This window comes from Macaca nemestrina, chromosome 3, assembly GCF_043159975.1.
Source record: "Macaca nemestrina isolate mMacNem1 chromosome 3, mMacNem.hap1, whole genome shotgun sequence".
Taxonomy (NCBI): domain Eukaryota; kingdom Metazoa; phylum Chordata; class Mammalia; order Primates; family Cercopithecidae; genus Macaca; species Macaca nemestrina.
Window position 1 is genome coordinate 166,826,291 of NC_092127.1, and position 27,280 is coordinate 166,853,570.

At 36.2% G+C, this 27,280-nt stretch overlaps 1 protein-coding gene across 15 annotated transcripts in view; it reads right to left on the bottom strand.

Moving 5' to 3' along the window:
- Nucleotides 1-27,280, bottom strand: part of LOC105487786 (protocadherin 7) — a 427,259-nt gene that overhangs the window by 391,665 nt on the left and 8,314 nt on the right. Inside the window, exon 2 of one of the 15 annotated variants that reach the window (XM_011751419.3) lies at nt 1-26,296. This exon is cut by the window's left edge and continues 23,706 nt beyond it. The exons of the other annotated variants lie outside the window; for them this stretch is intronic. Coding sequence (XP_011749721.1) covers nt 26,261-26,296 — 36 coding nt within the window. The 3' untranslated portion in view covers nt 1-26,260. The remainder of the gene's footprint in view (nt 26,297-27,280) is intronic. 15 annotated transcript variants of the gene reach the window in all.

Genomic DNA, 27,280 nt, shown 5'->3' on the forward strand with positions numbered 1-27,280 from the left:
GTTGGTACATGTTTAAGATGTTAGAGATCTAAGCATATTTAGAAATGGAAGAAAAGAACTAATGGGGAGAGAGACTGAACAAAAGACACTAAGAGAATGAGTAAAGAAACAATGTTTTAGGAGAAATATAGGTAGTGGCATAACATACAGCCTGAGCATTTTTTTACATTGACACAAGCAAAATTTTCTTAACATGGCACAGAAACATGAAAGATAAGAAGAGGTTGTACTATAATTGGGGTGTCAGCATAATGTAATGGTTGAGACCAAGGTCTCTAGCATCAGACATTAAAGATTCAAGTTCCCATTATTACCATTTACTAAGTATATGACCTAAAGTTACTAAATCTGTATTTGCCTCAGTTTCCTCATCTTCCGGGTGGGTGCTATCACTTGGACATAGTCGGTTTGTCCCCACCAAATCTCATGTTGAAATTTGATCCCCTGTGTGGTGCTGTTGGGAGGTGAGGACTAGTGGGAGGTGTCTGGGTCATGAGGGACGATCCCTCATGAATGGCTGGGTGCCATTCTTGAAGTAGTGAGTTCTTAAACCTCCAAAACCTGATTGGCTCCCAAGGGAATGAATTAATTCCATCTAGAGTGGGTTGTTATAAAGCTCTCTTAGGTTTAGTCCCTCCTCATAGATGCATGCTTCCACTTTGACCTTCTCCACCATATATTTTATTGTTTGTTGGTTGGTTGGTTGGTTTTTGAGACTGAGTCTTGCTCTGTTACCAGGCTGGAGTGCAGTGGTGCAATGTTGGCTCACTGCAACCTCTGCCTCATGGGTTCAAGTGATTCTCCTGCCTCAGCCTCCCAAGTAGATGGGACTACAGGTGCACACCACCAGGCCCAGCTAATTGTTGTATTGTTAGTAGAAATGGGGTTTCACCATGTTGCCCAGGATGGTCTCAATCTCTTGACCTCATGATCCTCCTGCCTCAGCCTCCCAAAGTGCTGGGATTACAGGTGTGAGCCACCCCGCCTGACCTCCACCATGTTTTAATGGAGTACAAAAGCCCTCACAAGAAGCCAAGGAGATAACAGTGCCATGCTTCCTGTACAGACTGCGGAACTGTGAGCCAAATACACCTTTTTTCTTCATCAATTACCCAGCCTCAGGTATTTCTGAGCGACAAAAAAACAGACTAAGGCAGGGGGGGATGGTAACATTTTTTCTGCACAGGCTTGTTACGATAACTACAGGAGTCAATCTCCCCCTCGTAAAGCTCTCAGGACAGTGTTTGGCACTACTTTGTGACTGCAGAAGTACTTGTTGAGAAAATAGGAAGGCAAAAATGTTTTGTGGACTCAGGCCTCAAGGCTAGAGGGCTCTCTTTTTTTTTTTCTGTCAAGAGCAGATAGGAAGGACTACAAGGAGTTGAAATCTACGCAACTTTCAGGATCCAAAAAGAAGCTTGTTTATAACGGGTTTTTCCCTGTAAATTTATCTCAATAAAAGCAATTATAAGGCAAATCAAAACTGTGAGGAAGACAGGGAGAGCCCCATACTTATTCATAAACAGAGAAACATCTGTAATTTTCAAGCACTTGAGTTGTTTAAATTTCTAAGATCAAGCACGTGTAAGTTTTATGCCCCTATTAATATTATAGGGTGGCACACATATGATGAGATATTCGGTGAGGTCTGTGACAAATCTTAAACGGACATAAGAAGCTGTGGAGTCAGCTAGCCCTGGGTTCCAACTCAGCTCTACATCTTAGCCACTGTATGATCTTTGACAAGTCGTTAAACCCCAAACCCCAGTCTCTTCATCTCTGAATCCAACCATAAGAACCTTGTCCATCAGCAGCATAAGGATGAAATGGCATAATCGGTCTACACACACCTTGCATGGGGTCTGGCATATAATAGATTCCACATCAATGTGGACTTCCTTAAGCTCTATTATACACAAAATTGTTGAAGCCATCTGAATATTGCCAAACAATTAGGTACACCCATCAAAAATCTTCACTGCCCATCTACTTGTTAAGCTATGTAATTAGATAATGTCAGAAAAAAGTACATATAAGTTTCTAAAGGATTGACTTAAAATATTTAAATACCAAACTGAATTGAAGATAAAATATTGAAATCCTTTAAAAGGGTATCTGTGTGTCACACAGAAAATGATGAATCTCTTTGAATGTCTTACATATTTCCCTAAATAGTATTATCGTGTGACCTTCATTTTGTTACAGCAATAAAAGTACCTTGAGCCTGACAAGATTTATTGTTTCCATCTAATATTTCCTGCATTGGGTGTGAATTTAATTCACATTAACAACTTACAATTTAGGACGTTTAATTCATAACTTTTGTAAGCATAGAAAACCTTAGATCCTAAACAATCTAAAATAAATTAATATATCACATTTTCTGTAGAAGGGAAAATAATAAAGTCATACATTTCTGCTAACATCCCTTGGGCTGCCTGATTATGACAACCTCCTTTCTTTTTCACTTGACAAATGACTTGGGAATGATCTGTAGATTGTCTGATACAGAGCTAAACTTCTTTCAGGACATTTTCTAATGAGTCACGGTGGAGGCTAATAGTAACCTCTTCTACTACTTCCTCCTCCCTCCAGAAAAAAAAAAAAAAAAAAAAAAAAAAACCTAGTGTTTATAGCAAATCTTGACAGTTTTGAATAGATAAGAAGCAGCTACCTGCTTCATAAAAATTTAGTTATCACATACCACCCAACCTGACTACAACTGGACAAGCATGTGTATAGAGTTTCAATGTAACTTATAAAAATACATTTCAGAAGTATACAGTGCTGTTACGTCTGGTAGTTTCTATGATCAGTAACACTTTTGTATAAAATCAAGGTTTTGTTGGTAAATTTCATAATATTCAAATCTAATTCATGATTTATTTGAAGTTACAGATGTGATGCTTTTCTCTTCCAATATCATTCCATATTTATATGTGCAATGAAATCGGAAAGTACTGGTAATTACTTCTTTGAAAGGAATTCTTTAAAAAAAGCTCCATCACAATTCTTAAAATGCACTGCATATGTAATAAATGTTTATGTCTTCTTCATTCAAGATTAGAAGGTAAGCTTCACAAGAATAAGAACAGAGCCAAAAACAGTCAAGGGGTTTAATAAATATTTACTGAATGACAAATGGAGCCAAAAAAATGTCTTTGCCATGAAAGCTCAGCTTAAATCCACCTTGAGCCCTGTGTCAAAAATCCAAAGGGCGTATGGCCCCTGAAATGCTACCTTATATGGTGTGCTACTGCTAGTCCTTGCACATACTAAGTGCCTGCCTAAGAAATGACTCATTTTTGCCTATAATGCACTTTCATACATCAGCTAAGCAAAATTTGCAAGTTATGTGAAAATACACTTCTATGTTTCTTGCTAATTTAACCATATTGTCACTCAAGAAAATATGCTGTTCCCAGCTTACCACAACCATGTTTATAAACTGAGGCATTTTCATTCTGGCTCCTTATCGATAATAGAGAAAGTAGTAAAGGTTATCTCTCTTTTTACAGTTAGACATACTTGAAGGGAAATGAGATATGTACCAGAAATAAAAAGACTCTATATGGAGAAGTTAAGAGAAATGCTCTGATCTTGTCTTTTATAGGCCCATTATTGTTTATAACGACTTACAGAGTCTTTCAGGCATGATGTTGACATTTATGGTATTTTATCTCCCATACCAGCCAGTTGAGAACTCTTACACTTTAACTAATATATTTTAATCAAAGATTCCTGGAATCTCAACGCTTCTTATTCCTTTCAGAACTTCCCAAAATCCATGACACCAAGTTCAAATGCTTCTGTTTTGAAGTCTAATATTTTTAATTGGGTTACAGTAATATGCCATTTACTTATTCCTTGCAGAATGAATTACAACTTATTTAAATATCTACAGTATATGTGGGGTTGACCTTGAGTTATAAAATCAGTCCCATTTTCCAGGGTCATTTTTTTCTTTTTCTTTTTCTCTTTTTTTCGTCCCTACAGGTAAGAGGAAGATAGGACTGGATGTGGGAGTATCTGGATTAAATTTCTGTCACAAACTTCTTCAGCCACCATTAATCGCTGAGATTCTGATCTTCAGCAAAGAAAGAAAACAATTTATAAAGTTTGCAAAAACAAAAAAAGAGCCCATATCTTCTAATATGTACATGCACTGTTAACATTCCTCACATTTAGATCAAAAGATAGCTTTGAAATTTTATTTTGAGAAGTAGAAATATTAGGCTAAACTACTGAATTATAAGGAAATTCTTTCAAGTTTCATGTTCAGAGATAAAAGGAGGAGACACCAGGTAGCTGTCACTACTTCCTCACTCCTGGTATCACCTACTTGGTTATGAGATGCGCTGGAAAAATCATCCATGAACCTGCTCCATCATGTCAAGGAAGCCAAGAAGGACCATTCTGACCAACATGGTGAAACCCCGTCTCTACTAAAAATACGAAAAATTAGCTGGGCATGGTTGCAGGCACCTGTAATCCCAGCTACTCGGGAGGCTGAGGCAGGAGAATCGCTTGAACCCAGCAGGCAAAAGTTGCAGTGAGCCGAGATCACGCCACTCTGCACTCCAGCCTGAGTGCGACAGAGTGAGACTCCATCTTGAAAGAAAAAAAGTAATAAAGAAAAGCAAAGTAAAGAAGAGTGGAAGAGTAGAAAGGTAGGAACTACCTAGACATTATTTTTCAATGACAATCATGCTCTTTTAGTGTTATGTCTAAGATTAGTTAGAGAAAAATCTTATTCTACCCTCAAAACCATCATGACAACAACTTTACTATTTTGAAACAGGAGAAAGTTCCATTTTAAAAATGGCAGTAAATAGGAAGGACATCCCATGATGAAAATATTTTCCTTACTTTCTATCTCAAAATATTTGTTCGGACTAAGGGGAAATATACAAGTAAATATTACTTGAAAAAATGTATAGCCCTGTAAAAAGATATTTATTAAGTTGAAGTTCCTTCAAAATAAAATTATCTAGCCAAAGGTGAACTCTACAATATCAATTCCAAAGCATTATTAAGTACCTACAAAGCACAGTACCTAGCTCTGTGGAGGATACAAAGATTAATAAACTTTTTAGAGACCATGCAAAATATATATGTATACTCATATTTTAATAGTGTCAAATTTAGGAACATCCACATAATATAATATTTGAATCCTACAAACTTTCCTTAAATCTATTCCCCAACTATGACTATTTCACAATTTTCTAAAAGATAAAGATATAGGAAATATTTTCCAATGTGTGTTAGGATTTAAGGAATGGTTATACTTGGGAAACAGAAGAAGAACTCTTTTGCTCAAAATATTTCTGAGATCTTTAATCCTATATCAGTCCAATCAAAATAGCCTAGCAAAGGATATGTATTAAGTGTAATCACTTTTAAACATCAAAATGCCCCAGTCACTGAATTGAGCTCAAATAAACAAATATGTTCAGCATTAATTTTAGCATGTTACTTTGAAAGATTTTAATTTAAAGACAAAATCCCAAATGCTCATATCATACAAGGTTATAGAAGTTGGAAGCAGTTTTTAATTAAATGAGTTTGCCCAGACATAAAATCACCTGTGCAAGATTCTCCAGTACTTTGACGTTACAGTTTCAATATCTTAACATGGCCACAAGAAGTCCTTGAAACAAAAACCCTAACTCATTTTATGGCCTCACCGTCCACTGCTTCTGTGCCATGACACAGGACAATTTTTAGTCTTGGGTTTTTTTCATTCCCTGAACCAAAAAGTACCTGCCTTTCCTTAAAAACTCTGTACATACCACCTATTCTGCAAGACCTTTCTATATCCTAGAAAAAAATAGTATTTCCATTCTCTATCCTATTACTTTATATATAAATGCTCCAAGTGTTATAATAGTTTGTTCATATGACTATCTCTCCTATTACACTTAAAGCTGCTTCAGGAGTGGGCACCATTTCATATCCATTTTTTGTATTCTCAATATGGGCCAGTACCTAGAATGCAGCATGTTCTCAGTAACTTGGTAAGTTAATGAATGCACATAATGGATAAGGGCATACCATAGAAAGTAGCAAAAACAAATGCACTGTTTTAATATGGTGAGCAAACACAAAATATCTCTAGGGACTAATTTTCCTCCCCTCCAAATTTGCACCTAGGGTTGACTTTTCCCTCTGCATGTAGATAAACCTAGCCACAGACATCATTTCCTCACAGCTTCGCAGAGTCAAATGTTAGTTTGAGAGAGGGATTAATGGTTGAGTCCAGGTATCTCCTATTTCTCACAGAGTCATATATACCTATTCTGTCCACTCTCACTGTCATTTATTGTGATCATGTTCTATGCCCAGGAGGTTGACCAATATGAACTACAATCACAAGGTCCCTTGCCCTCTGGCTTATAGCAAGGTTAAGCCAAAGGGAAATTGCTGGCTCATACTAAAAAGAGAGAAAAGAAACAGGTTATGGTATGTATCCCCTGATTTCCAGCCTTGAGGGCCACTTTGGACAGCCCTCTCTAAATTTCTCTGTTTTCATAATCTATTAATTTCTCCCTCTCTCTCGTGCTTTAGCCTAAAGGTGGAAGAGAGTGGCTACTACTCATTACAGGTCAGAAATCCCCTAACATGGCATTATTTACATTTTATGCAGAATAAATCTATGTTGCAAGGAGCTGCCCAATGCCTTATAGGAGGCTTAGCAGCATCCCTGCCATCTACCCACTAGATATAAATACCTTTTGTACAGAAACTTACAGATTACTTTCAGTTATTTAATCTCATTTAAGCTCCAGAACTGTGTAAATAAATGTTGTTATAATCATTTTTACAGATTAGAAAATGAAACTTATAGTTATAGTACCTAATAATCCTGTGCCTAAAAATTCTACAAAGAAATGGTACATATGAAATTTTTAAAACTCAAATGATAATCTAATTCTCATTGTACTACACTGGCCTTATAAACATTTACTAAACTAAACTTCCTTTTATGACTATTTTCCTAAATGCCGGTGTTTTATCATCAGGATTCACTGGTTGCAGATAAAATACAAAAGTCATAGTGGAGTTCTCTGCGCATTATATTAAATGTAAGTGACATAGTCAATCATCTGTTATCTCTTTTTCTTCCTCTTAGAAGAGGAGTGTTGCAGGCATGTTGTACTGACAATTGGAATCCTTTTCAAAGATAATGTATCCTGAACCTCTTCTACATAAAAAAGACCACCAGACAATAGAAAAAAAAATAGAATAACTGCAGGCATGCTCATGTATTTGATGATTTTATGTTAAATCAAGAAGGATGCTTAATGCATTTCAGAGTTCCAGAGACCAGTCTAGCTTTCCTCCCCTCTTCCTACTACCATGATGAAGAAGAAATCTTGCACTGGTTGAAATTTTCTCATCAGATAAGACACAAACTGCTATCAGATTTTAAGAAATGATGTCAGCCATGTGTGCCATGAAAAAAGTTAAAAATTCAAAGCAACAACAGGTAATATTTCCATTAGTATCTGAGGGGGCATTAATTGATGAGAGTGGTAAAATCAAACCTTTTCTCCATAGTCAATATTTCTCTTTTACTTTTTCTTTCTTTTGTTTTAGAGGGAGACATTATCTTGGATTCATTATCTCCAAAGAAAATGCATATAGGAATAAACTGAATGCATTTGAGGAAGCTATGACTGAATGGCCTTCTCCAGTTCATAACATATCCCTTCCCCTATTGATAAGTACTAGTATAATAATGGTTAATATGGACTCTTGCAAGAAAAAAGATCATACGACATAGTTGTAAGAGAGGAAAGAATTATGACTAGTGCCAGATATAACTGCATCTTATTTCCTTTAAGATGTCCCAGAGAACACCCATCAGGCCATCCCTTCAGTGGCATCATTGTCAGGCCACTCCTCAGGGAGTAAAGACATTATCTTCTGTTGAGTTCCTGTGTGTCCCAAGATGTGTGCATCGTTATCAAATTTAACCCTCACAACACCCCTGAATGGCCAATATCACGTCAATTAACGATATTGCTATTCTCAATGTTCAGATGGTACTGCTATGATTTGAATATGTCCCCCCAAAATTCATATATCAAAAACTTAATTGCCATTGTAATAGTATTAGATGGTAGGGCCTTTTAGAGATGATTAGGTTATAAGGATATTCATCTCACAAAGAGATTGATGCTTTGTTTCAAGTGGATTAGTTATCTCAGGAGTGAGACCCTGATAAAAAGAATGAGACTGGCCCCATTTGTGCTCTCTCACGTGCTCACTCACCTTGTGTTGCCTTCCAACACGAGATGACTCTCTCTAAACGCCTGTGTCATGCTCTGGGACTTCTTGGCCACCAGAACTGTGAGCCAAATAAATCTTTTTTCTTTATCAATTGCCCAGTCTGTGGTATTCTGTTATAGCACAGAAAACAAACTAAGACAGATATAGAAACTCAAAGAAGTAAGATGAGACCTACTGTACCTCAAGCCTGGTCTCACCACCCCTTCTTGGTCTCTGATTGCAGCAGGTCAGTCAGATCATATCCAACAATCATAGTATTTGTATGTAACAGGCACTTGATAAGTTGAATAAATAGTTTGTAAAAGTTTCTACAGTCTTGTGCTCGTATTAGTGTGAAACCACTAATTTGACAATCTTACTACTAGTCCACATTTCAAAATATTTGACAGCTTTGTATATGAGAATAAACCTTTCATTTTACAGAAAAATAACTGATCACTTAAACTTTTGCTATCTCTGAATTTGTTTAAAATACTAATAAATTATTCTAAGGGAGAAGCAAGATACAGTACAAGTAATAATAAAGTATCTTTTTGGTAATAAAATGTTGAGATTGCACATTAAAAACGAAAGCCTGACTGGAGTCTGCCCAAATAATATTTTGTGGCTTATAACAGGTTGTTATCAAATTTTGGGAATGTCTGCCAATCAGACCTGTAGTATGCAAAACAATCGATCCCCCAAGATGTCCACATCCTAATCCAGGAAACTTGTGAATATGTTACCTTACATGGCAAAGGACAATTAAGATTGCAAATAGAATTAGTTTCTAATCAAATAATCTGAAAATAAAATGTTCTTGGATTATCCAGATGGACCTAATGTAATCACAGTGTCCTTAAATGTGAGACAGAGAAGCAGAAGAGAGTCAGAATGAAGAGGTAGCAGAAAGATTGTACTAGCCATTCCTGGATTTGAAGATGGAAGGGGATCAAGAGTCAAAGAATGCAGGCAGTCCTAGAAGCTAGAGAAGACAAGAAGACAGATTCTCCTCTTGACCCTACAGAAAGAAACACAACCTTGTCTCCGCATAGATTTTAACCTAGTGAGACCCATTTCCGACTTTTGACCATAAGAGCCGTTTAAAAACAAATAAAAGTTTGTTGTTTTAAGATACTGCATTCATTATAATTTGTTACCGGGGCAATGAGAAGCTAATAAATGAATAAAGTTAAGATTTGGAAGGCACTTGGAAAATTATAATTAGATGCATTAGCCAACACCATGTAGGACATGAATTAGAGGATCCTGGTTGTCTAGTACAATCATGCTTCTATTTTCTTAGATCCAGTTCAGTATTAACTATATAAACCCTATGAAAACATTTTAACAACACACAGCTTTTTTCAGCCAATGCCTTTGGAAAATCATAATATAAATTGCCATGATGGAAAAAATAATTCAAAAAATTGCATTAAAATATTAAGAGACTTCATATATCTTGTTCAAATGATTCATTATACTGCTGTATTCTGATTCACTAAAGAATTCACCACTATTCCGGTGGTATAAATGACCCAGTAATACAAATGACCTATATTTCGAAATCCTCACGTGGGGATAGGCCAGTGCAAGGAAAATCTATTTATGGTTTACTAGATTCTACACAATTAAACTGAAAGAAAGGAGAAGAATAAAAGAAGTCAAATGAATGAAAAGGAAAAAAAAATCCTCTTTCCATCAACCAGACTTAGTTAAAATAACCATTGTGAGAGGAAATTTTTTGGCATCAAGTCAATTTCCAATTTTGTCATTAGTGATGTTAACATATTAGACTACAAATATTTACCAGTGGAAATATCCTCTCAATAGGCTATGCCAACCAAAGCATTAGCTTAAACTATGGCCGTGAGAGAATTACACAGAGATTCTGCAAGGTTTTGTGGAAAGCAAATGGAGCAAACTTCAGGAATAGTCACCAAAAATAAAGACTCAGGAAACTGGAAAAGTTGGCAACATAAAACGCTAGGAAGATTAGAGGCCAAAATATTAAGGCTGGGACTGTAACTAAAACTAAGGTGAATTGCACTGTGGCGCTCATTCCAGAATATCTACCCCTCTGCTCTCCCTTCATGCTGCAGGGCCTTCCCACCAACGCTAATTCCCGGAAAATCAATCTGGTTCTTGCAAAAACCAGACTGAATTAGGATTTTTGTTTACTATCTTTTACCCTGAGGGTGGGCCAGGACACCTTTTAAATGTGGTGGTCTTTCTGCCTGTTGCTTCTTTTTAATAACTTTTATAAATGATAGAAATAGGCCAGAGTTATCATGGCCTACATGTCATGTAGGCCAGAGTTATCAGCCTCTACTATTTCCTAGAGGTGAGAGGCTTTCAAACCTTCAATTGCTCCAGGATTTGTAAAAATAATACCTCTTTAGCCAGGCACAGTGGATCACACCTCTAATCCCAGCACTTTGGGAGGCTGAGGCAGGTGGATCACTTGAGGTCAGGAGTTCAAGACAGCCTGGCCAACATGCTGAAACCCCGTCTCTACTAAAAATACAAAAATTAGCCGGGTGTGGCGGTGCATGCCTGTGATCCTAGCTGCTTGGGAGGTTGAGGCAGGAGAATCACTTGAACTCGGGAGGCAGAGGTTACAGTGAGCTGAGATCATGCCACTGCACTCCAGCCTGGGTGACAGAGTGACAAACTGTATCAAAGAAAATTAATAATAATAATAACTCTTTAGAAGAAAAATTATATGTGCTTACACACACACACACACACACACACACACAAATAAACTGAGTACTTTGATCCTGGGTGATACCAGCACTAAAAAAGAAGTACCTAATTTCCACCAGGACACAAAACCAGGGATCTGTTGTTAGTTACAGCTTTAAAAGACTTCATGCAGGGACCAAGAGTGACAGGAGAAAAGTCGACCAGGATTGTTTTGCCTCCACTGTTTTCCATACTGCATGATGCCCCACATGAGTCCCTTTATTAGAAAGCCTCATGTCAAGGCTTTTTGTTCTTCTAGAATCCTCCGTGAATAGAAATATAACTTGGAGAGGCAATATCTTAAAAGCTGTCATCAACCAGTCACTTAAGCAGGATTATCTGAAAGGCAGCTGATAACAAGTACCAGTGTTAATAGGACACATGATAGGTGCTCCAGTGAAAAGGAGAGCACTAGACACATGAAAAACACCTAAAAATAATTAGAAATTGTAAAAAAAAAAAATCATTATAATTGTTCTCCAGATATCCCAGAGCTAGAACACTCTCTACAACCAATTCATGAAAAAAAAAAAAACAAGGTGTAAAAATATGAGATTACATGACTGTTTTTAGAAAAATATAATTTATGACTCAGATGAATTGTACTCTTCAAAGAAGTTGCCAAGGGAGGGTGTAAACATTCCAGAAATATTTCCATGATTAAAAGCGTCTATATATCTTCTTTATATAAACTCCTTGTTTTTTTGGAAATCGCTTCACAGCATCTGTCCCTCTACTTTAAATCTCCTCGATGATGGCAGAAGTTCCCATCTGAAGGTGATTTGACATCTAAAAATAACTAAAACTCATTTAGAGCCAACAGTGAAGAATTCAGGGTGAACAGTTACAGTGAATAAGTTCAGTTTTGGTCAAAATCATAGAACGACTAAAATACAGTGAAGCTAATGGGAATTGCTCATTAACTGGTTCTAGGATTGACAAATAATTAATCCATTAGCAATCTATTAAAAGCAAAAACCTGTTGAAATGTAAAGGAGGAATGTGGAGAAAAATACATCCCAACTCAGTTCCAGTGAGAATAGTTGACGCCCTATGGCCAGGGTTGAAAGACTGATGCAGGACTGATAAAGGAGAAAGAAATCAAAGCCAGATTCTAACTCTTGTGAGGCAAGTGTCAGGTGTCATCCTTCCTAGGAATCAGTCTGTCCTTCCTCAGGGTACATATGGTTCCCATTATAACCCTTATCATGCTACATTATAATTATTATTGAATAAGTCAGTCTCCCTTAAAAGACTCTCGGCTCCTGTTTCGTACTACTAGTGCAATGGAACATTAATAATTGGGAGTTACATAAATGAATGAACAACACCCATTGGACATGTAAATCACGGTTACATTATTATTAAAGTCTTGCTTATGGTCCCACCTTATTTGGAATCCTATGGGTTAATAGAGACACAGCCTAAGGAAACTTTTTTGCTTTTACTGACCTTTAGTTATATGGATCAAGGAATGTTGGAAACTTGTTGATTTTTTAAAAAATATAAATTTGTTAGTCTTTTATGTTTTTTTCAATGTAGCTGGGACACTGAAGTTGAAAAAACATTTAGTGTTCAAAATCCTACCATTTGGCTGCTTGGTACATACTGACTTCTGACTTCCTCTGAGACAGTGAGAAAACAGCTTGGCGGGAAAAATGAAGATAGAGTAAGTGCAAAAGCTTACAGGATGCCACAGGGGAAAGAAAAGAGCAACACCTCAGACTATCATAAACTGACTCTGTTGTAGAGCATTCTAAAGAATCAAGGGAGATACAGATTGCCTACAATCCCATGTCTTTCAGGAAGATTGCCAAGTACAGAATTTCTACTTTGCTCAAGTCATTATCCTAGTAATTTTCCTCCACAACTTGAAACCTAGTGAGATGGTTAATAATACTTATTCTGAAAGCAGCTTTCAAAAATGCCAATATTCTCCCAAAGTTTCAATGCTGACCAAACTGATTTTTTTTTTAGTTTGCAAAGATAAATTATGACTGAAAACATACAGTAGTTTGAGCTTGTGGAGGTATGCACGTGTGTGTGTGTGTGTGTGCGTGTGTGAGTGTGTGTGTGTGTGCGTGTGAGAAAGAGAGAAAGATTTAGAGGAAGGATTGAAGGAGCAGAGAATGCTATGTTTTATTCTGTAGCATTTTCCTGAGAAGCCGATATTTTTTCAGGGTTTTTCAACTATAAGTTTAGGAGAAAATGTAGTCAATCATGAAAGTACAGAAAGATACAACTTCCTATCTATATTCCCTTAGTACATTTATTTCTTACTATCTTTTTCCTTTGATAAAAAAGTCCCTCCCAAACCCAGTTTTTTTTTTCAATTATTCAGTAAAAAGGCCCAGCAAGAAACCAGCTTAAGTGATAAAAAAAATAAGCCAAACATTTTTTGAACCCCTGAGCAAAATCCTTGATTTTTTTCCTTTTGTAAATTGAGACTTTCCTCTCTAGTTCTGAAGCATATTTTCTCTCCTTTCTTCAATAAGACATTTCAGCTTTTGCGCAGAGTGATAAAATAATATGTCTTCAATTCTCCTCTACAGATGAATGCTAGGAATAAAATGTGACAACGTAACTCTGCTATTTTTGGTTACAAGATATTCTTTTTGAAAAAACTATTTTTTTCCCTAGGAAAATACTTAGCTTCAGTTTTTGGCATCATTATTTTATTTTTGTTTATATTTCCCACCATCTTCCCCAAAGCTAGTTTTTTTCCCAATAATATGTAATAGATATTACATTAATCAATATCCAAAGTGTCACTTTGATTTTTATAGTGTCTTACATTTCCCAGAGAGTATTAAATGAATTAATTAAAGATCAGAGATAAAGAGAAGTTGAATGATTTGCTCAAAACCAGAGATCAAGACTAAAATAAATCTTGTAAAATCTGTATCTACCTCCTAGCCAGGATTGTAACCACTAATACGATGGCATATTGTATGGTAAGTTTGTAGCTTTTAGATGTGAGGATCTTTCTGCATTTCAATTTCTTTTGATATGAAGCAGTATGTGATGAATATTCTTTTTCTTTCTCATATGAAGCCGAATTAAAACAAAATTCACAGCTCAAGTAGCAGCACTCTTTTAGTATACTAATGACAAAGATCAAAAAGGCATCACACCTGTCAACTCTGAACTCCAGGTAAGTTTTGCAAATATGCAGGATACAATAATTAGGACTAGAAACGTTTCTGAATTTCCTTTGTTTAGGCTTCACACAAATTACTCTCATTTTCTTTGCTCAGTATCTCTGTAGCTTAACATGTAGAACCGAGCATTTCTGAAGAGAAATGCATATAGCCATATATACATGTAGGTTGTAAAAGTGCTATATTATATGGATCAATTTGTTTTTTCCAAGCCATGTCTGTTCTTCCTTCACGATGTGCATATGCTATCCTATTAACGGTAATACGACATAGTGGAGACATCAGACACTTCATATCCCTCCAGGGTGTGCCTTCATCTAATGATTAGCAAGCAATATTCTAGATAATATTTTAAATGGTAAGCATAAATTCTTCATTAAACTATTTGTCTGGCTAACCAGTGCAGTTACATGATTATTTGCCATTAGGATGCCCTGACTTGTGCTCTGACAATAACTGTTCTAAATTTACAAAAAAAAAAAAGTCAAAAATCATTTCAAAATGAATAGTCATGAATTCTCAAGAACTCATAAACATACATTTTTATTATTAACTGTGTGAGGTGAGTGTTGACACTATTTTTTTACTGAGGACTGAAAACAACTGCCACTTGTCTGGGTGAATACAAAGACTCACAAGTGTATTCCTGGTGTATCCAGGAAACATCTTGCAAGAATGATAATAATAGACACAGAGCAAATCGTGTATTTCATCAAGTTCTTACAATGAGATCATACAAAACACGCTGCATCCTTAATCTTTTCTTCTTCTCTTGAACTCTCCTTGAAAGCATACCAATATTTTCACTGAAGTTTATAGATTCAAAATTAATTGTCCACTTTCAGACACTAAATTTGAAACAGCTTTCCAAATCAAGCCAAATTGTTCCAGCCCCTAATTGGCTTATACTCTACTCATATAGTAATTGCAGATTATATTTGTGGTGCCCACAATTAGTCAGCAAATAACAAACACTATTCAACTTCCACAGTTATTTGCCTCTAAGTTGGTTGTTTACAACAGAGAGTTAAACTTTCAAAAGAATGATAAGGAGGTAATCTGTTGGGCATTGGGACCTGCGGGGGATTGGCTGGCTTCCTTACCATTTTAGTATACTTTATTTCCATTCATAGGAAACAAATGCAATAGTGGCAGTATTTTAATATCTATTGTTGGCCAGGTGAAGTGGCTCATGCCTGTAATACTAACACTATGGGAGGCCCAGGCGGGCAGATGGCTTAACATCAGGAGTTCCAGACCAGCCTGGGCAATGTGGCGAAACCCTGTCTCCAACTTTTTTTTTTTTTTTAAACTAGCCATACATGGTAGCACACACTTGTAGTCCCAGTTATTTGGAAGGCTGAGGTGGGAGAATCACCTGAGTCTAAGTGACACCCTATCTAAAAAAAGAAAATCTACTGCTGAGTAAACAAAACTCTATAAATGCATAAGTGGACTGAGGAAGCAGCCTCACGTAGTTAATTCACTAGTTTTGAAGTGTAAAATTTTAAATCATTCTAATGATACTCATATCAACTCAGATCATATGTATTAAAAACATATTATATAACTGATCTCAAAGGTATATTACAAAGATCATATTTTGAGATATCTCAGTTGCAAAAAAAAAATCCTACAGTGAAAAGTGTCATCCACACATTAAGAACACAATGTCACAGCAAAAAAAATCACTGCACCATTGTTTTCATAAAGAATCAACTTCAGATGGGCTTTGGTACTGCTTATGTACACTTTAGCTGATTAAAAATGTGTTTCATATTCTTTGAAGAAAAAAGGAAAAAAGCATGTATCATAAAAATGTATATAAATGTTTTAAATATAGAAGTAAAAAGATATTTTAAAAAAATTGCTAAATGACATAGGTCATATTTTAATTGAATATTTAATAATGAACACCTAATTTAGGTAAAACTAGAATCTTGTATAAGTAATTCACTTTCACTTTATTTTCTTTCAAACCTTGTGAAAGCTTAAAAAAAAAGCTCAAGAGAAAAACATTTTTTTTTTTTTTGTAAAAAGTAAACAAAATGTACTTAAAGAAAAATCCTAGTCAAAATGTTATTCTCTATAAAAAGGAATTTTCCTGGCCGGGAGCGATGGCTCACACCTGTAATCCCAGCACTTTGGGAGGCCAAGGCAGTTGGATCACAAGGTCAAGAGATCGAGACCATCCTGGCCAACATGGTGAAACCCCGTCTCTACCAAAAATACAAAAAAAATTAGCCAGGCATGGTGGCGGGCGCCTGTAGTCCCAGCTGCTCAGGAGGCTGAGGCAGGAGAATCACTTGACCCAGGAGGAGGAGGTTGCAGTGAGCCAAGATTGTGCCACTGCATTCCAGCCTGGCGGCAGAGCGAGACTCCATCTCAAGAAAAAAAAAAAAAGAAAAAAAAAAGACATTTTCCTATCCTGAATCAATTCGCAATCAACAAAAATAATGAAAATATATTTTCCTACCTGCACTAATGATATAAATAACAAACTATATACACAATGAGTCAATGGAAGAATATTGAAATAAAATAATGAAAAAGAAAAAATATTTTATGAAGTGTTTATCAAAAGCACAGGATAGAACTGGTCTAATATGCATCTTCCCATCTTTTGTTTTGCATAAGGTAAGGTTTAAGGTGAAACTATTTTTTTAAGAAATTGGACTGAGTGACCTAATTTTAAAAACATAGTACAAGATACTAAAATAGCAAGGTTGGAATATCACTGAAGGAAAGAGAAGCAAGAGAATCCAATTCCATTCTCACAGAATTAGTTTGTTGTAAAATAGATGTATTTCCTCTACTTCACATATGCACAGTGGTGGACAGAGTGGCCTCTGCAGCCCAACTGTCCGTACCTAAACCTCAGTTTTATCATTTTACAAATTGTGTGACCATGAGCAAGTTAGTGAACGCTGCTGCACATTGCTTTGACAGCTACAAAATGAAGATAATTATAGGTGTTACTTTATCGTTGTTATCACTATTTAATGAGTTAATATATGTAAAATATGATGACCCGTGCCTAAAATATAGTGTGCAATGTAAGTTTAGCTATTCATGTACTTATATATCATTTATATACTATTTACATATTATTACACTAAAACCGAAACTCCATGAAGGAAGAAACTTGTTCCTGTTTCATTTATTACTTTTTCTCCAGTGCCTGGAATAGACCTTAACCATAACTGGCATATAGTAGTGATTCACTATTTTCTTTCTGAAATGTCAACCGCGTTACCTCTTTGTGTGTGTTTCATGTATGCATATGTATATATGCATATGAATATGTCCACTATATATAAATACATATTCACATGCATACATTCCTTATTGAAGGTAAAACATTAAAGAAAACATCAAGTTTTAGTAACAAAGTAAATTGTAATGCCCTTGAACTAACAGTATAAGCATTAGTTTTGGAAAAATCCAGACATTACCATGCATTGTTCCTAAATCCAACAGAAATGCCATCTCTGTATATGAAATTGATCCTTGTGTTCAACAGTGAAATACACTGAAACAGATTTAGATGCAATTAAAAAATATATATTTGTTTATACCATCATTACTGCCATTTCCCTGAACAAGGGAACTGTTAAAGTTTCTAATATTAATTGTAGAGGGTCAAATGTAAAATTAGCTCTAGAAGCTTAGAAAGATACTTCTTAGAAAAAGTCTACTCCCTGTTATATTTTGTTGCCTAGAAATGCTGACCAAAAGAAAGAGAAGACTAAAATTCCCCTTCCAGACTTTGATGAGTTTATCCTGTATTACCCTAACAAATTTGGCACTCCTACAGCACACTGGACACACATATACATACATATATATATATATATATATAGTTTTAGGTTATTCATTATTAATTTTATCATTGGAATTTTTTATTTTATTTTAAACATTGTAAAGTACAAAGGGAACAAAAGCATAAGTTTTAATTTGTTCATGGATTGGTCTCATGATAAAACGTGTATTGCATGCATACATAATAATAGTGAAGAGTCACTCAGAGCATGGTACCAGCCTCAGTTACATGCCTGGCAGTTTCCACACGCCATGAGAAATCAGACCCACTGGATCTATGTCAGACCAATTATGCTACTGTGCGTGAAAATCCACTGAGATTGCGCTTTCATAAGAGGAATTATTAAGTCTGCGTTTCTGTTTCAACTGACTCCCTCTCCACTTAATTCCTATTGCTTTTCATTTTAATGCTGAAAATGCACTAAAATTTTAAGACTAAATATGAACATTGCCATTAAAAAGAACTGTTAAACTTGTGAAACAGTTTTTAGACTGTTTCATGTAAACGTTGATTTCACATTAATTAATATACCTTCATGCACTTATTGGTTAGCAGAATTTTTAAAAACTGAGATGTTATGTAATGTCAGAAATCTCCATGAAAGCTTAACATTGCAGGCAACAGTCAGTGATGTGCCTAATAAGTTAGATATAGTAAGCTAAACGATGTATTTTAAATTTGATGCCCATGCAAATGTGGTATAGATTCATATATTTTTCACAAAAGCAATAGCAATTGTACCTTTTTTTTTTTCAGTTTAAGAACACATCGATAAGTTGGTTTTTGGAGCTCATCAAGGCAAGGCAAGTTTCCTTTAACATGGGAAGTATACTGTCCCAGAAATGGACAGGTTGTGTGTAATAATGACAAGCTCATGAAGAAACAATGGTCCAGTCCAACGTGTTTCTGCTCAGAACAAAAATAGATTCCATTACGGACTAAATTATGCCCTGTAATCCCCAATGTGACTGTACTTGGAGATAGGGCCTTTATGGAGAAAATTAAGGTTAAATGGGGTCATAAAGTTCGGGCTCTAATCTGACAGGACTAGTGTTCTTACATAAAGAGGAAGAGACACCAGAACTTTCTCTCTCCACTCAGGCACAGAGGAAGGGTCACCTGAGGATGCAAAGAGAAGGCAGAGACCTACAGCCAGTAAGAAAGACCTCATCAGAATTTGCCGGCACCTTGACCTGAGACTTCTAACCTCCAAAACCAAGAGAAAATTAACTTCTGTTGTTTAACACACCCGGTCTGGGGTATTTTTGTTATAATATCCTGAGGAGACTCAGACTCTCTACTAACCTGGAATTTTTTTAACTGTAAAAAGGAATGTTATCAAATTATTGTGAGTGTTTCCTATACTACCTAGTTTATGACACAAAGCTTTACCTCTCCATCTTTACCAGGGACATGTCAATAGCACTGAAAGTCATTCTCACTATACCCAGTGCCTATTGGTATATGTGGAAGCCCACACCCAGTTGAAGAACCTTGATCTGAAATTAGTGTAACTTTGAAGACAGTCACTAGGATAAGAAGGTATCACAAGATCAAACAAGTGATAAGTGTAACACATACACACACACACACACATATGTATACATATATATTTTTTGAGACAGGATCTCCCTCTGCTACCCAGGCTGGAGTGCAGCAGCGTGAATGCGGTCACTGCAGCCTCAACCTCCTGGGTTCAAGCGATCCTCTCACCTTTGCCTCTCAAAGTGTTGAAATTACAGGTGTGAGCCACTGCAACCAGACTATATTTTAAATATAATATATTGAAAATGCCCCCAAAAGTGTAAATGCAGCTGAAAAAGAGGTTAGAGAAATTCATAGATAATTAGAAATATTCTCTTCAGTTGCTTTCCTGCTTCAAAAAGTTGCTAATGGTTTATATGACTCCCATAAACTCTGTCATGTAATCAGAGCAGGAGTTATAATCTAAAGTGACAGAAGAGGAGTTTCCAGAGACTTCAAGACTTGAAGGGGACTTCACAAGGTCACACCAGCCAATCAGTGACTGAGCTGGGGCTAGAAGGCAGATTTAGATTCCCTCATCCAGCTTTAGTTTTCTATGTTTCCAGAGACCTTTGAGGACTAAATCAGTAAGAAAGTGGTAAGAATTTCAAAAGCTCTAACTCCAAAGTTCACTAGCATAGCTTACATTTTGCAATCAGAGTGGAGAAGAGGGGTTGGTGTTAAAAACTCAGGTTTCTAGGCTATAGAACAGACTTCCTAGAACTGAATTTCTAAGAATGGGGCATGCAAAACTTGCATTTAAAATGACATTTTTGTCAGATAAAAATCACACATCTATTACACTTGGTTAATATAGCCCCACACCACATTATGAGAATTATGAGTTCATCCCGATTTTTTTATTAAAAATAGTTTTAATTCCATTTACTCTTTATTGCTGAATGAAATATATTTATATAATTTTTACATATTTTTATAAATGAAATATATTATCTATTATATATTTATATAAATGAAATCTATTATCTCTCAAATTATTGAAATACTTAGTCCATCCAACCAGTATGGGGTAGGAGAGCCCTTTACATTTGCTCTGCTCTAAATATTCCACAGATTTTTGTCGTTTGTATTTTTTCAAGTTTCCTCTAACAGTGAAAAACAGGCCTTCATTACCCTCTGTAAGTCTCAGCTTCCTCCAGTTAAGTCAGGGTAAGAAACCACGGCGTGGCAATAATGTGTCAAAAAGTGGCAACTATTTTTTACTACACTTGTCTAATACAACAGTAGAGAGGAGGCAGGTATGGTGCCATGCAGTTTTTCTACTTTCTTTTTCCCCTTTTTCTTCTTTGTTCCCCTCTTTCTCCCATAAGTATGAGCAGAAAATGAATGGAGACAAAGCAGTTAGACTAGATATTCTCGTCTGAAAACAAAAACCAAACCCAAACAAGCCACTTGGTCTAAATGGGAGGAAGTGAAGGTTTCCTACTTCTTCACATTAATCTTGCAATCATATTTCATGATGTTTACTGGCATCCTTATGGTCACCAAGGCCCTGGTCCAAAATTCCAGGCCACAAACATTTGCTTTTGTCAGGCTTGAACATCCTTCTCTGATATAATCTCACCCTACCTCCCCAACTCCTCACTAGAATTCAAAACACCTTAACACAGTCTCAGTCTTCTAAGCTACTCAAGGTTACCCATCTTTCCTCAAGGCCCCAATCAAAATTCCCGTTTCTTAAGGACTATTGATCTTTGTGAGTGACTGACCTAGTTATCCACTTAGAGCAGCTTACACCCTGGCGAGCTAAAGGCTGAAGCAAACTCCTTCAGAGATCACTTATGGTCGTTTACACTTTAAAAGAGGAGTCCTTCGAATATTCTGGGCTGCTTAGAAGTGACTTTCAGTTGCAAGGCATCCCTCTGCTCTCAAATCACTGCCCATTGCTCTCAAGATACAGCATATTCCTCTTTGCTTAGTAAACCAAGATATGCCGCACCTCACCTTTAAACATGACTGCTTGGCCGGGCGCGGTGGCTCAAGCCCGTAATCCCAGCACTTTGGGAGGCCGAGACGGGCAGATCACGAGGTCAGGAGATCCAGACCATCCTGGCTAACGCGGTGAAACCCCGTCTCTACTAAAAAATACAAAAAACTAGCCGGGCGAGGTGGCGGGCGCCTGTAGTCCCAGCTACTCGGGAGGCTGAGGCAGGAGAATGGCGTAAATCCGGGAGGCGGAGCTTGCAGTGAGCTGAGATCGCGCCACTGCCCTCTAGCCTGGGCGACGGAGCGAGACTCCGTCTCAAAAAAAAAAAAAAAAAGACTGCCTGACATTAGACTGAATAATATCTGCAGGAACATATCAGCTGACGAAAACAGAGATTCGTGCGTGTGTTTGTGTGCACATGTATCTATATCTTCTCCAGATAATGATATTCAGAAAAATGCTAAAAATCTGTATGTTTTTGTGGTTGTTCTTCGTACCCCCTCAAAATGTCAAAGTGTACTGCACGACCAGTGTTTCTCTTACTTGCCTCAAACATTTGCTTTAGTTTAGCTTGTCTAAGGCTTCCGTGCTTACACCACCAAGGAGAAGGGAAGTGGGGAGATCAGAGAATTGCCCATGTGCTACGGAAACAAGGGTCACACACCACACAAGGAAGGCAGGGACTCCGCCAACACAGCAGGTAGACTTTCATGTTGGAGACACCCACCCAGCTGGGGCAGAAAACAGCAACGATGAGGCTCTCAGAGCCTGATATAAAATAGCCACACCATATTTCAACAACCCAATGTGGATGGATCTGCAGGCTACCTAGCAACAAAGCCCAGGCCCTTTGTTTATTTGTTCAACAAACATTTATGAGTGCCTCCTCTAAGCCCAGCACTCTACTGGACACTGGAAATACTGTGATGGCAAGAAAAAACTTGACGGCAGTCCCTCTGAGCTTCATGTCTCCCTTGCCTCATATATATTATTTCTTAATTGTCCTATGTACGAAGACAGGGAACTTACTCTAGTTGTTGCTGTATCTTCACTCCAAAGCTTTGCGGTGTGTACTAAAGATATAGAAAATCATGGCCAGGCGTGGTGGGTCACGTCTGTAATCCCAGCACTTTGGGATGCTGAGGTGGGTTGATCACTTGAGGTCAGGAGTTCGAGACCAGCCTGACCAAAATGGTGAAACCCCATTTCTACTAAAAATACAAAAAATTAGCCAGGCATGGTGGCAAGCACCTGTAATCCCAGCTACTAGGGAGTTTGAGGCAGGAGAATTGCTTGAACCTGGGGGGCAGAGGTTAAATTAAGCTGAGGCTGTGCTGCTCCACTCCAGCCTGAGCCACGGAGCCAGACTCCATCTCAAAAAAAAAAAAAAAAAAAAAAAAGATACAGAAGATTAATACATTTTCTTGAAAACGAATGGATTAAAAAAATCAGGCACATCAAAGAAAAGTGTTTTGCAAAGTTGCAGGTAGAAAATTATTCCCAGAGAGATATTTCCAACTGTGGAATTGCTCCCAAAAGACTTTGGTAGGTTTTCTTTTAAGACAACCTAAAAAATAAAGTTAGAGTTATAAAGTGATTTGCCTAATTCTTGAGGGTTTTGTTTTTTAATCACATATGTGGCTGTAGTTTATAAGTTCAGTCGAAAATTGGATCTCCAAATTATACCAGCAAGGGTTTTTTTTAGTAGTATGAAGTACAGTTTGTGACTCAAAAAGTTTGAAAAACTGGACCTGTTTTAAGGAATTCTTCCATATTCCAAAACATACATTTCAAAACTTCCCTCAAATGTTTTTGGTATTCTTGAATTATGACCAAATATTTTTTCATAGACATTATAAGGTTATTAAGCTAGCTAGTTCCATCAGAGTCGTGAAAAAGCTGTTCATTATTTCAGTATCCTTACCTCAGAATACTGGTGGTCTTCCTCACAGCTTGTTCTGAGGTACAAGTAAGCAAACACGCATTCAATGTTTTGAAACATAAGAGGCATGATACAAATATAAACTCTTATTTTTCTGCCTGCTGTCGTGGTGGACACCTGTACTCCCAGCTACTTGGAGGCTGAGGCAGAAGGATCCCCTGAGGCCAGGGGTTCGAATCCAACCTGGGCAACATAATGAGACACTTGTCTCTTAAAAAAATAAAATTTCTAAATAAAATAAACTATTCTTTTTCTGCCCTGTTATCATCTTTATAATACATTAATTCCCTGAGGCCAAAGACTCTATCTTATTATTCTTTTAATACCAGGACCGGTACTGATAGATCAAAGAAACGTTATCCAAAGGATGAACTACTCTAAAATAGACCAATCTCTAGCATCTCATATTCCTTCTCAGATTTTGAAATGGAGAATTAACTATTGTCTTCTAGTTTAAAATAAAATATCCACATGCTAAAATATATAGGATAATATGTGGTTTGCTCTGTCTTCATCTGTCCACCGTCCACAGGCACCTCCGTAAATGGTACGTTCCAGTAATTACAAAGGAGACTTACTGACCTAGAGACCTGAGTTTGATAGCAACAACTGGGTGAGGGGTAACTGGGGAGGCGCTGGGCATGTTAAGGGACTGGGAAGGGGGACTGGGAGTCTGTATCTGTTCAATAAACCAATGGCATGTGTTCAAAGATTTTTTTTAATCACAAGAAGAGTAGAGGAATGATAATAAACTTCTCAAAAGCTTTCTGCTGTTGATAAATGTTGCTGTAATCAGCATGCTGTTGATCATTCTGATTCAGCTTAACAGTACACTAAAATCCTTGGGAGTGTTAGCATTATTTTTTTTCCTGCTTTGATTTACTATGTTTTTCCAATCATAATAGTAAATAGCCATAACTTCCTACCCCAGTCTAGAGTGCTGGTTCTCAAACATTTTCAAATGCTTCCACAATAAGACAGATTTGTAACCTAACAACCAAGAACAGAAACACACACCTCCACACAAACACAACTGAAACAAAAATTGCACAAGACAATATTTACTGCTACTATGGGTGATGTACTCTGTATTTTTCTATTTTATTTTGTACTTTTCTAATTGTGGTAGAGACTCAATAAACTGATTCATACTTCAAGAGTGTGTTGCAACCTATTTAGAAAATGCTAACCTACAATGTTCTTCTTTGTGAAGGTATTCATAAATATCACTTCTATGTGATTGCACATTAAATTAACCCAAAATTCTAGACTTTTTTTTTCTGTAATTTGTTTTTCAGTTGATGTGACTTGTTACAGGATTTACATTTGAAGTATGTCTAGTGACGTTTACTACTTGGAATGAGGAAAACAAGCATTTTCAAGAAGCAGACATTGGTACAGGTTCCTTTCACACTAGTCCTTGTGTTCAAAACAAAATGGGAGGTTAAGGATAATTAAGTTTTATACAGAAATCTTACTGTACTTGCAATGATGTTTCTGAAAAGTCCCCTTTTGTGAGATTAAATACACAGCTTATGAAACAAAAATCCTCAGGTATACATTAGAGATTCACAGGGGTTATAGTGCATTTCCTATCACTTCCAATGTCCTTCCAATATTTATTTATTTATTTGTCTTAAACAGCTCTTATATTGAGAGTGATTCACCAAAAGATCTTGAGAATTTGGCATTCTTGCTTCCAAAATTTATGGAAAATTCTAATAGGGCAGACAGCATAGTATGTATTATAAAATTATTAAATTTTATATATGGAACACTTATTTTCTAGGCTCATAAACACATATGACATAACAAATAAAGACATAAACATATAAACATAAAGAGATAGAGGGGTCATGCAGACGACTCCCTGACCTACCTATAATATTGCTTATACAACTAAAATTCAGTCACTTACTCTCTCAACAATATGCAACATGTTGAACTCTTTGAAGCTGCTTGAGTTTATGTTATCTGACATCAAACAGGATGTTTAATAAATATGGACTTCTGATGAATATAGTCCATAAAGAAGAGAAAGCCACATATTCCTTCCGAATGTGACTACGGTGACTTTAGCAAATCAAACTGAAAAGTTCTGAATTTTCTTAAGGAATTAAAAAATAAATTCAAAAATGATATAAATATTTTGGTCACTATTTCAAGATTAAGAAAAAAGTCAATCCGTGCTCATTATAAATATAAAAAATTAGTTTCTCAAACTTGCTTTACAGATAATATTTTATAAATATTGCTCAAAGTTCTAGCATATATACATATATATATATGGAAACACACACAAACACACAAAACAGCATTTAAAAATACATGCACAGAATGAGCAAAATATATTATCCTTCACCCTAACAGAACTATCTGACTGGCCTGTGATTACATGGCACATAAAAATATTGATCAATTTAGATTTTTATTCAAAATCAGTGTTTAATGTATTAAAGACAAAGATATGAGAGAGTGAATTTCCCTTTGGTCACACAAAGTCTCAAACTTATTGTTGCAATATGTTTTTGGATTTTTTTAAGACGTCACTATTAAGTCTAATAGGTACTAACCGCCTCTTTAAGAATGGAATTCCTGGTGACTCAGACATCCATTAGTAGCACATTTCTGCATTACTACTATTTCATACATTTTTTTTATTTTCATACTATTTTTCCGCATATGAGAAAGAAAAAGACTCAAACATAAAATGTACAACAAGTGGAACAAGCAGTGATTGGCTGACACCCCACGGCCAAGGGCAGGCTCCAGCAGGTTTCGGAGTAGAAAGGTCATCACAGTATGGTGCATAATGGAGCATCATATTAGAGTGGAATTCAGCCAAACACAGTAATGTATGGATGTAGACGCATCTGAAAGAAGGAAAATAAAGATTTATGCAGGTAAAAAAAAATCAATAAAGAAATTTTCCCCAATGTCTTATGCCCAATTGGAAAGCTATAGTAGAGATTGAGGAGCAGAGAAAAACTTTAATGCCAATTTTGTGTTTGTAAATAATAAACACGATTGGGGGTGGGGGAAGTTAACTTGTCAGAGGAATCCTATTTGGGAGCTTTAATAGCTTTTTGTTTGTACACAGCATTAGAGTTCAATACAAACATCACTACATTCCTGAAGCTAAACCTTTATTCTGCCTTTAAAACATTAATTCACCAGAAGTGATAATTAAGATTAGTTTTAGTGGTTTCAGCTAAATTCTTCTTAGAATGTGATTTTTCCCACAACACTAATGCTAAATAAAGCACTGTGTAATGTACCGCAAAAGAGTCACTGCTTTAGAAAAGATTCTAAGGGTTTTTTAAAAATAAGAAAAGCAAAGCTTACTCTAGATGTATGGGAACAGCTCTTACTATTTCTTTAGAGTCATAGTAAATAAATGAATGGGAAACTTTGCCATAGTCTAGAAATCAATTATATACTCCTTATACATAACTATTTTAAACAAAATTGGTTATATATATATATATTTAAAATACTGTATATAATTATACTAAATCTCCTACATAGCCTCCACCACCACACCCTCCCAGGAAAGAAAAGATGTTAAAATGTCTAATGGAGTAGATTGCTAAGATGAAGTAATGTCTTTGTCACACACGATATTTAGTTTTAAAAATAGTTCAGATTTTATGTTTAAAATTAATAGATTCAATAATTTATATTTTGTCACTGTGCAAATTTAGAATCTAGTACACTAGATTGGCTAACTGCCTACCAAGGAAGCAATCCAATTGAAAACTAACAAAATGGATTATTCTTCTAAAAACTTGCTAGAAAACAAATTAAGAGAAAACATTCGTGCATGACTGTGTGTTAAGGATGCTACTAAAAGAAAA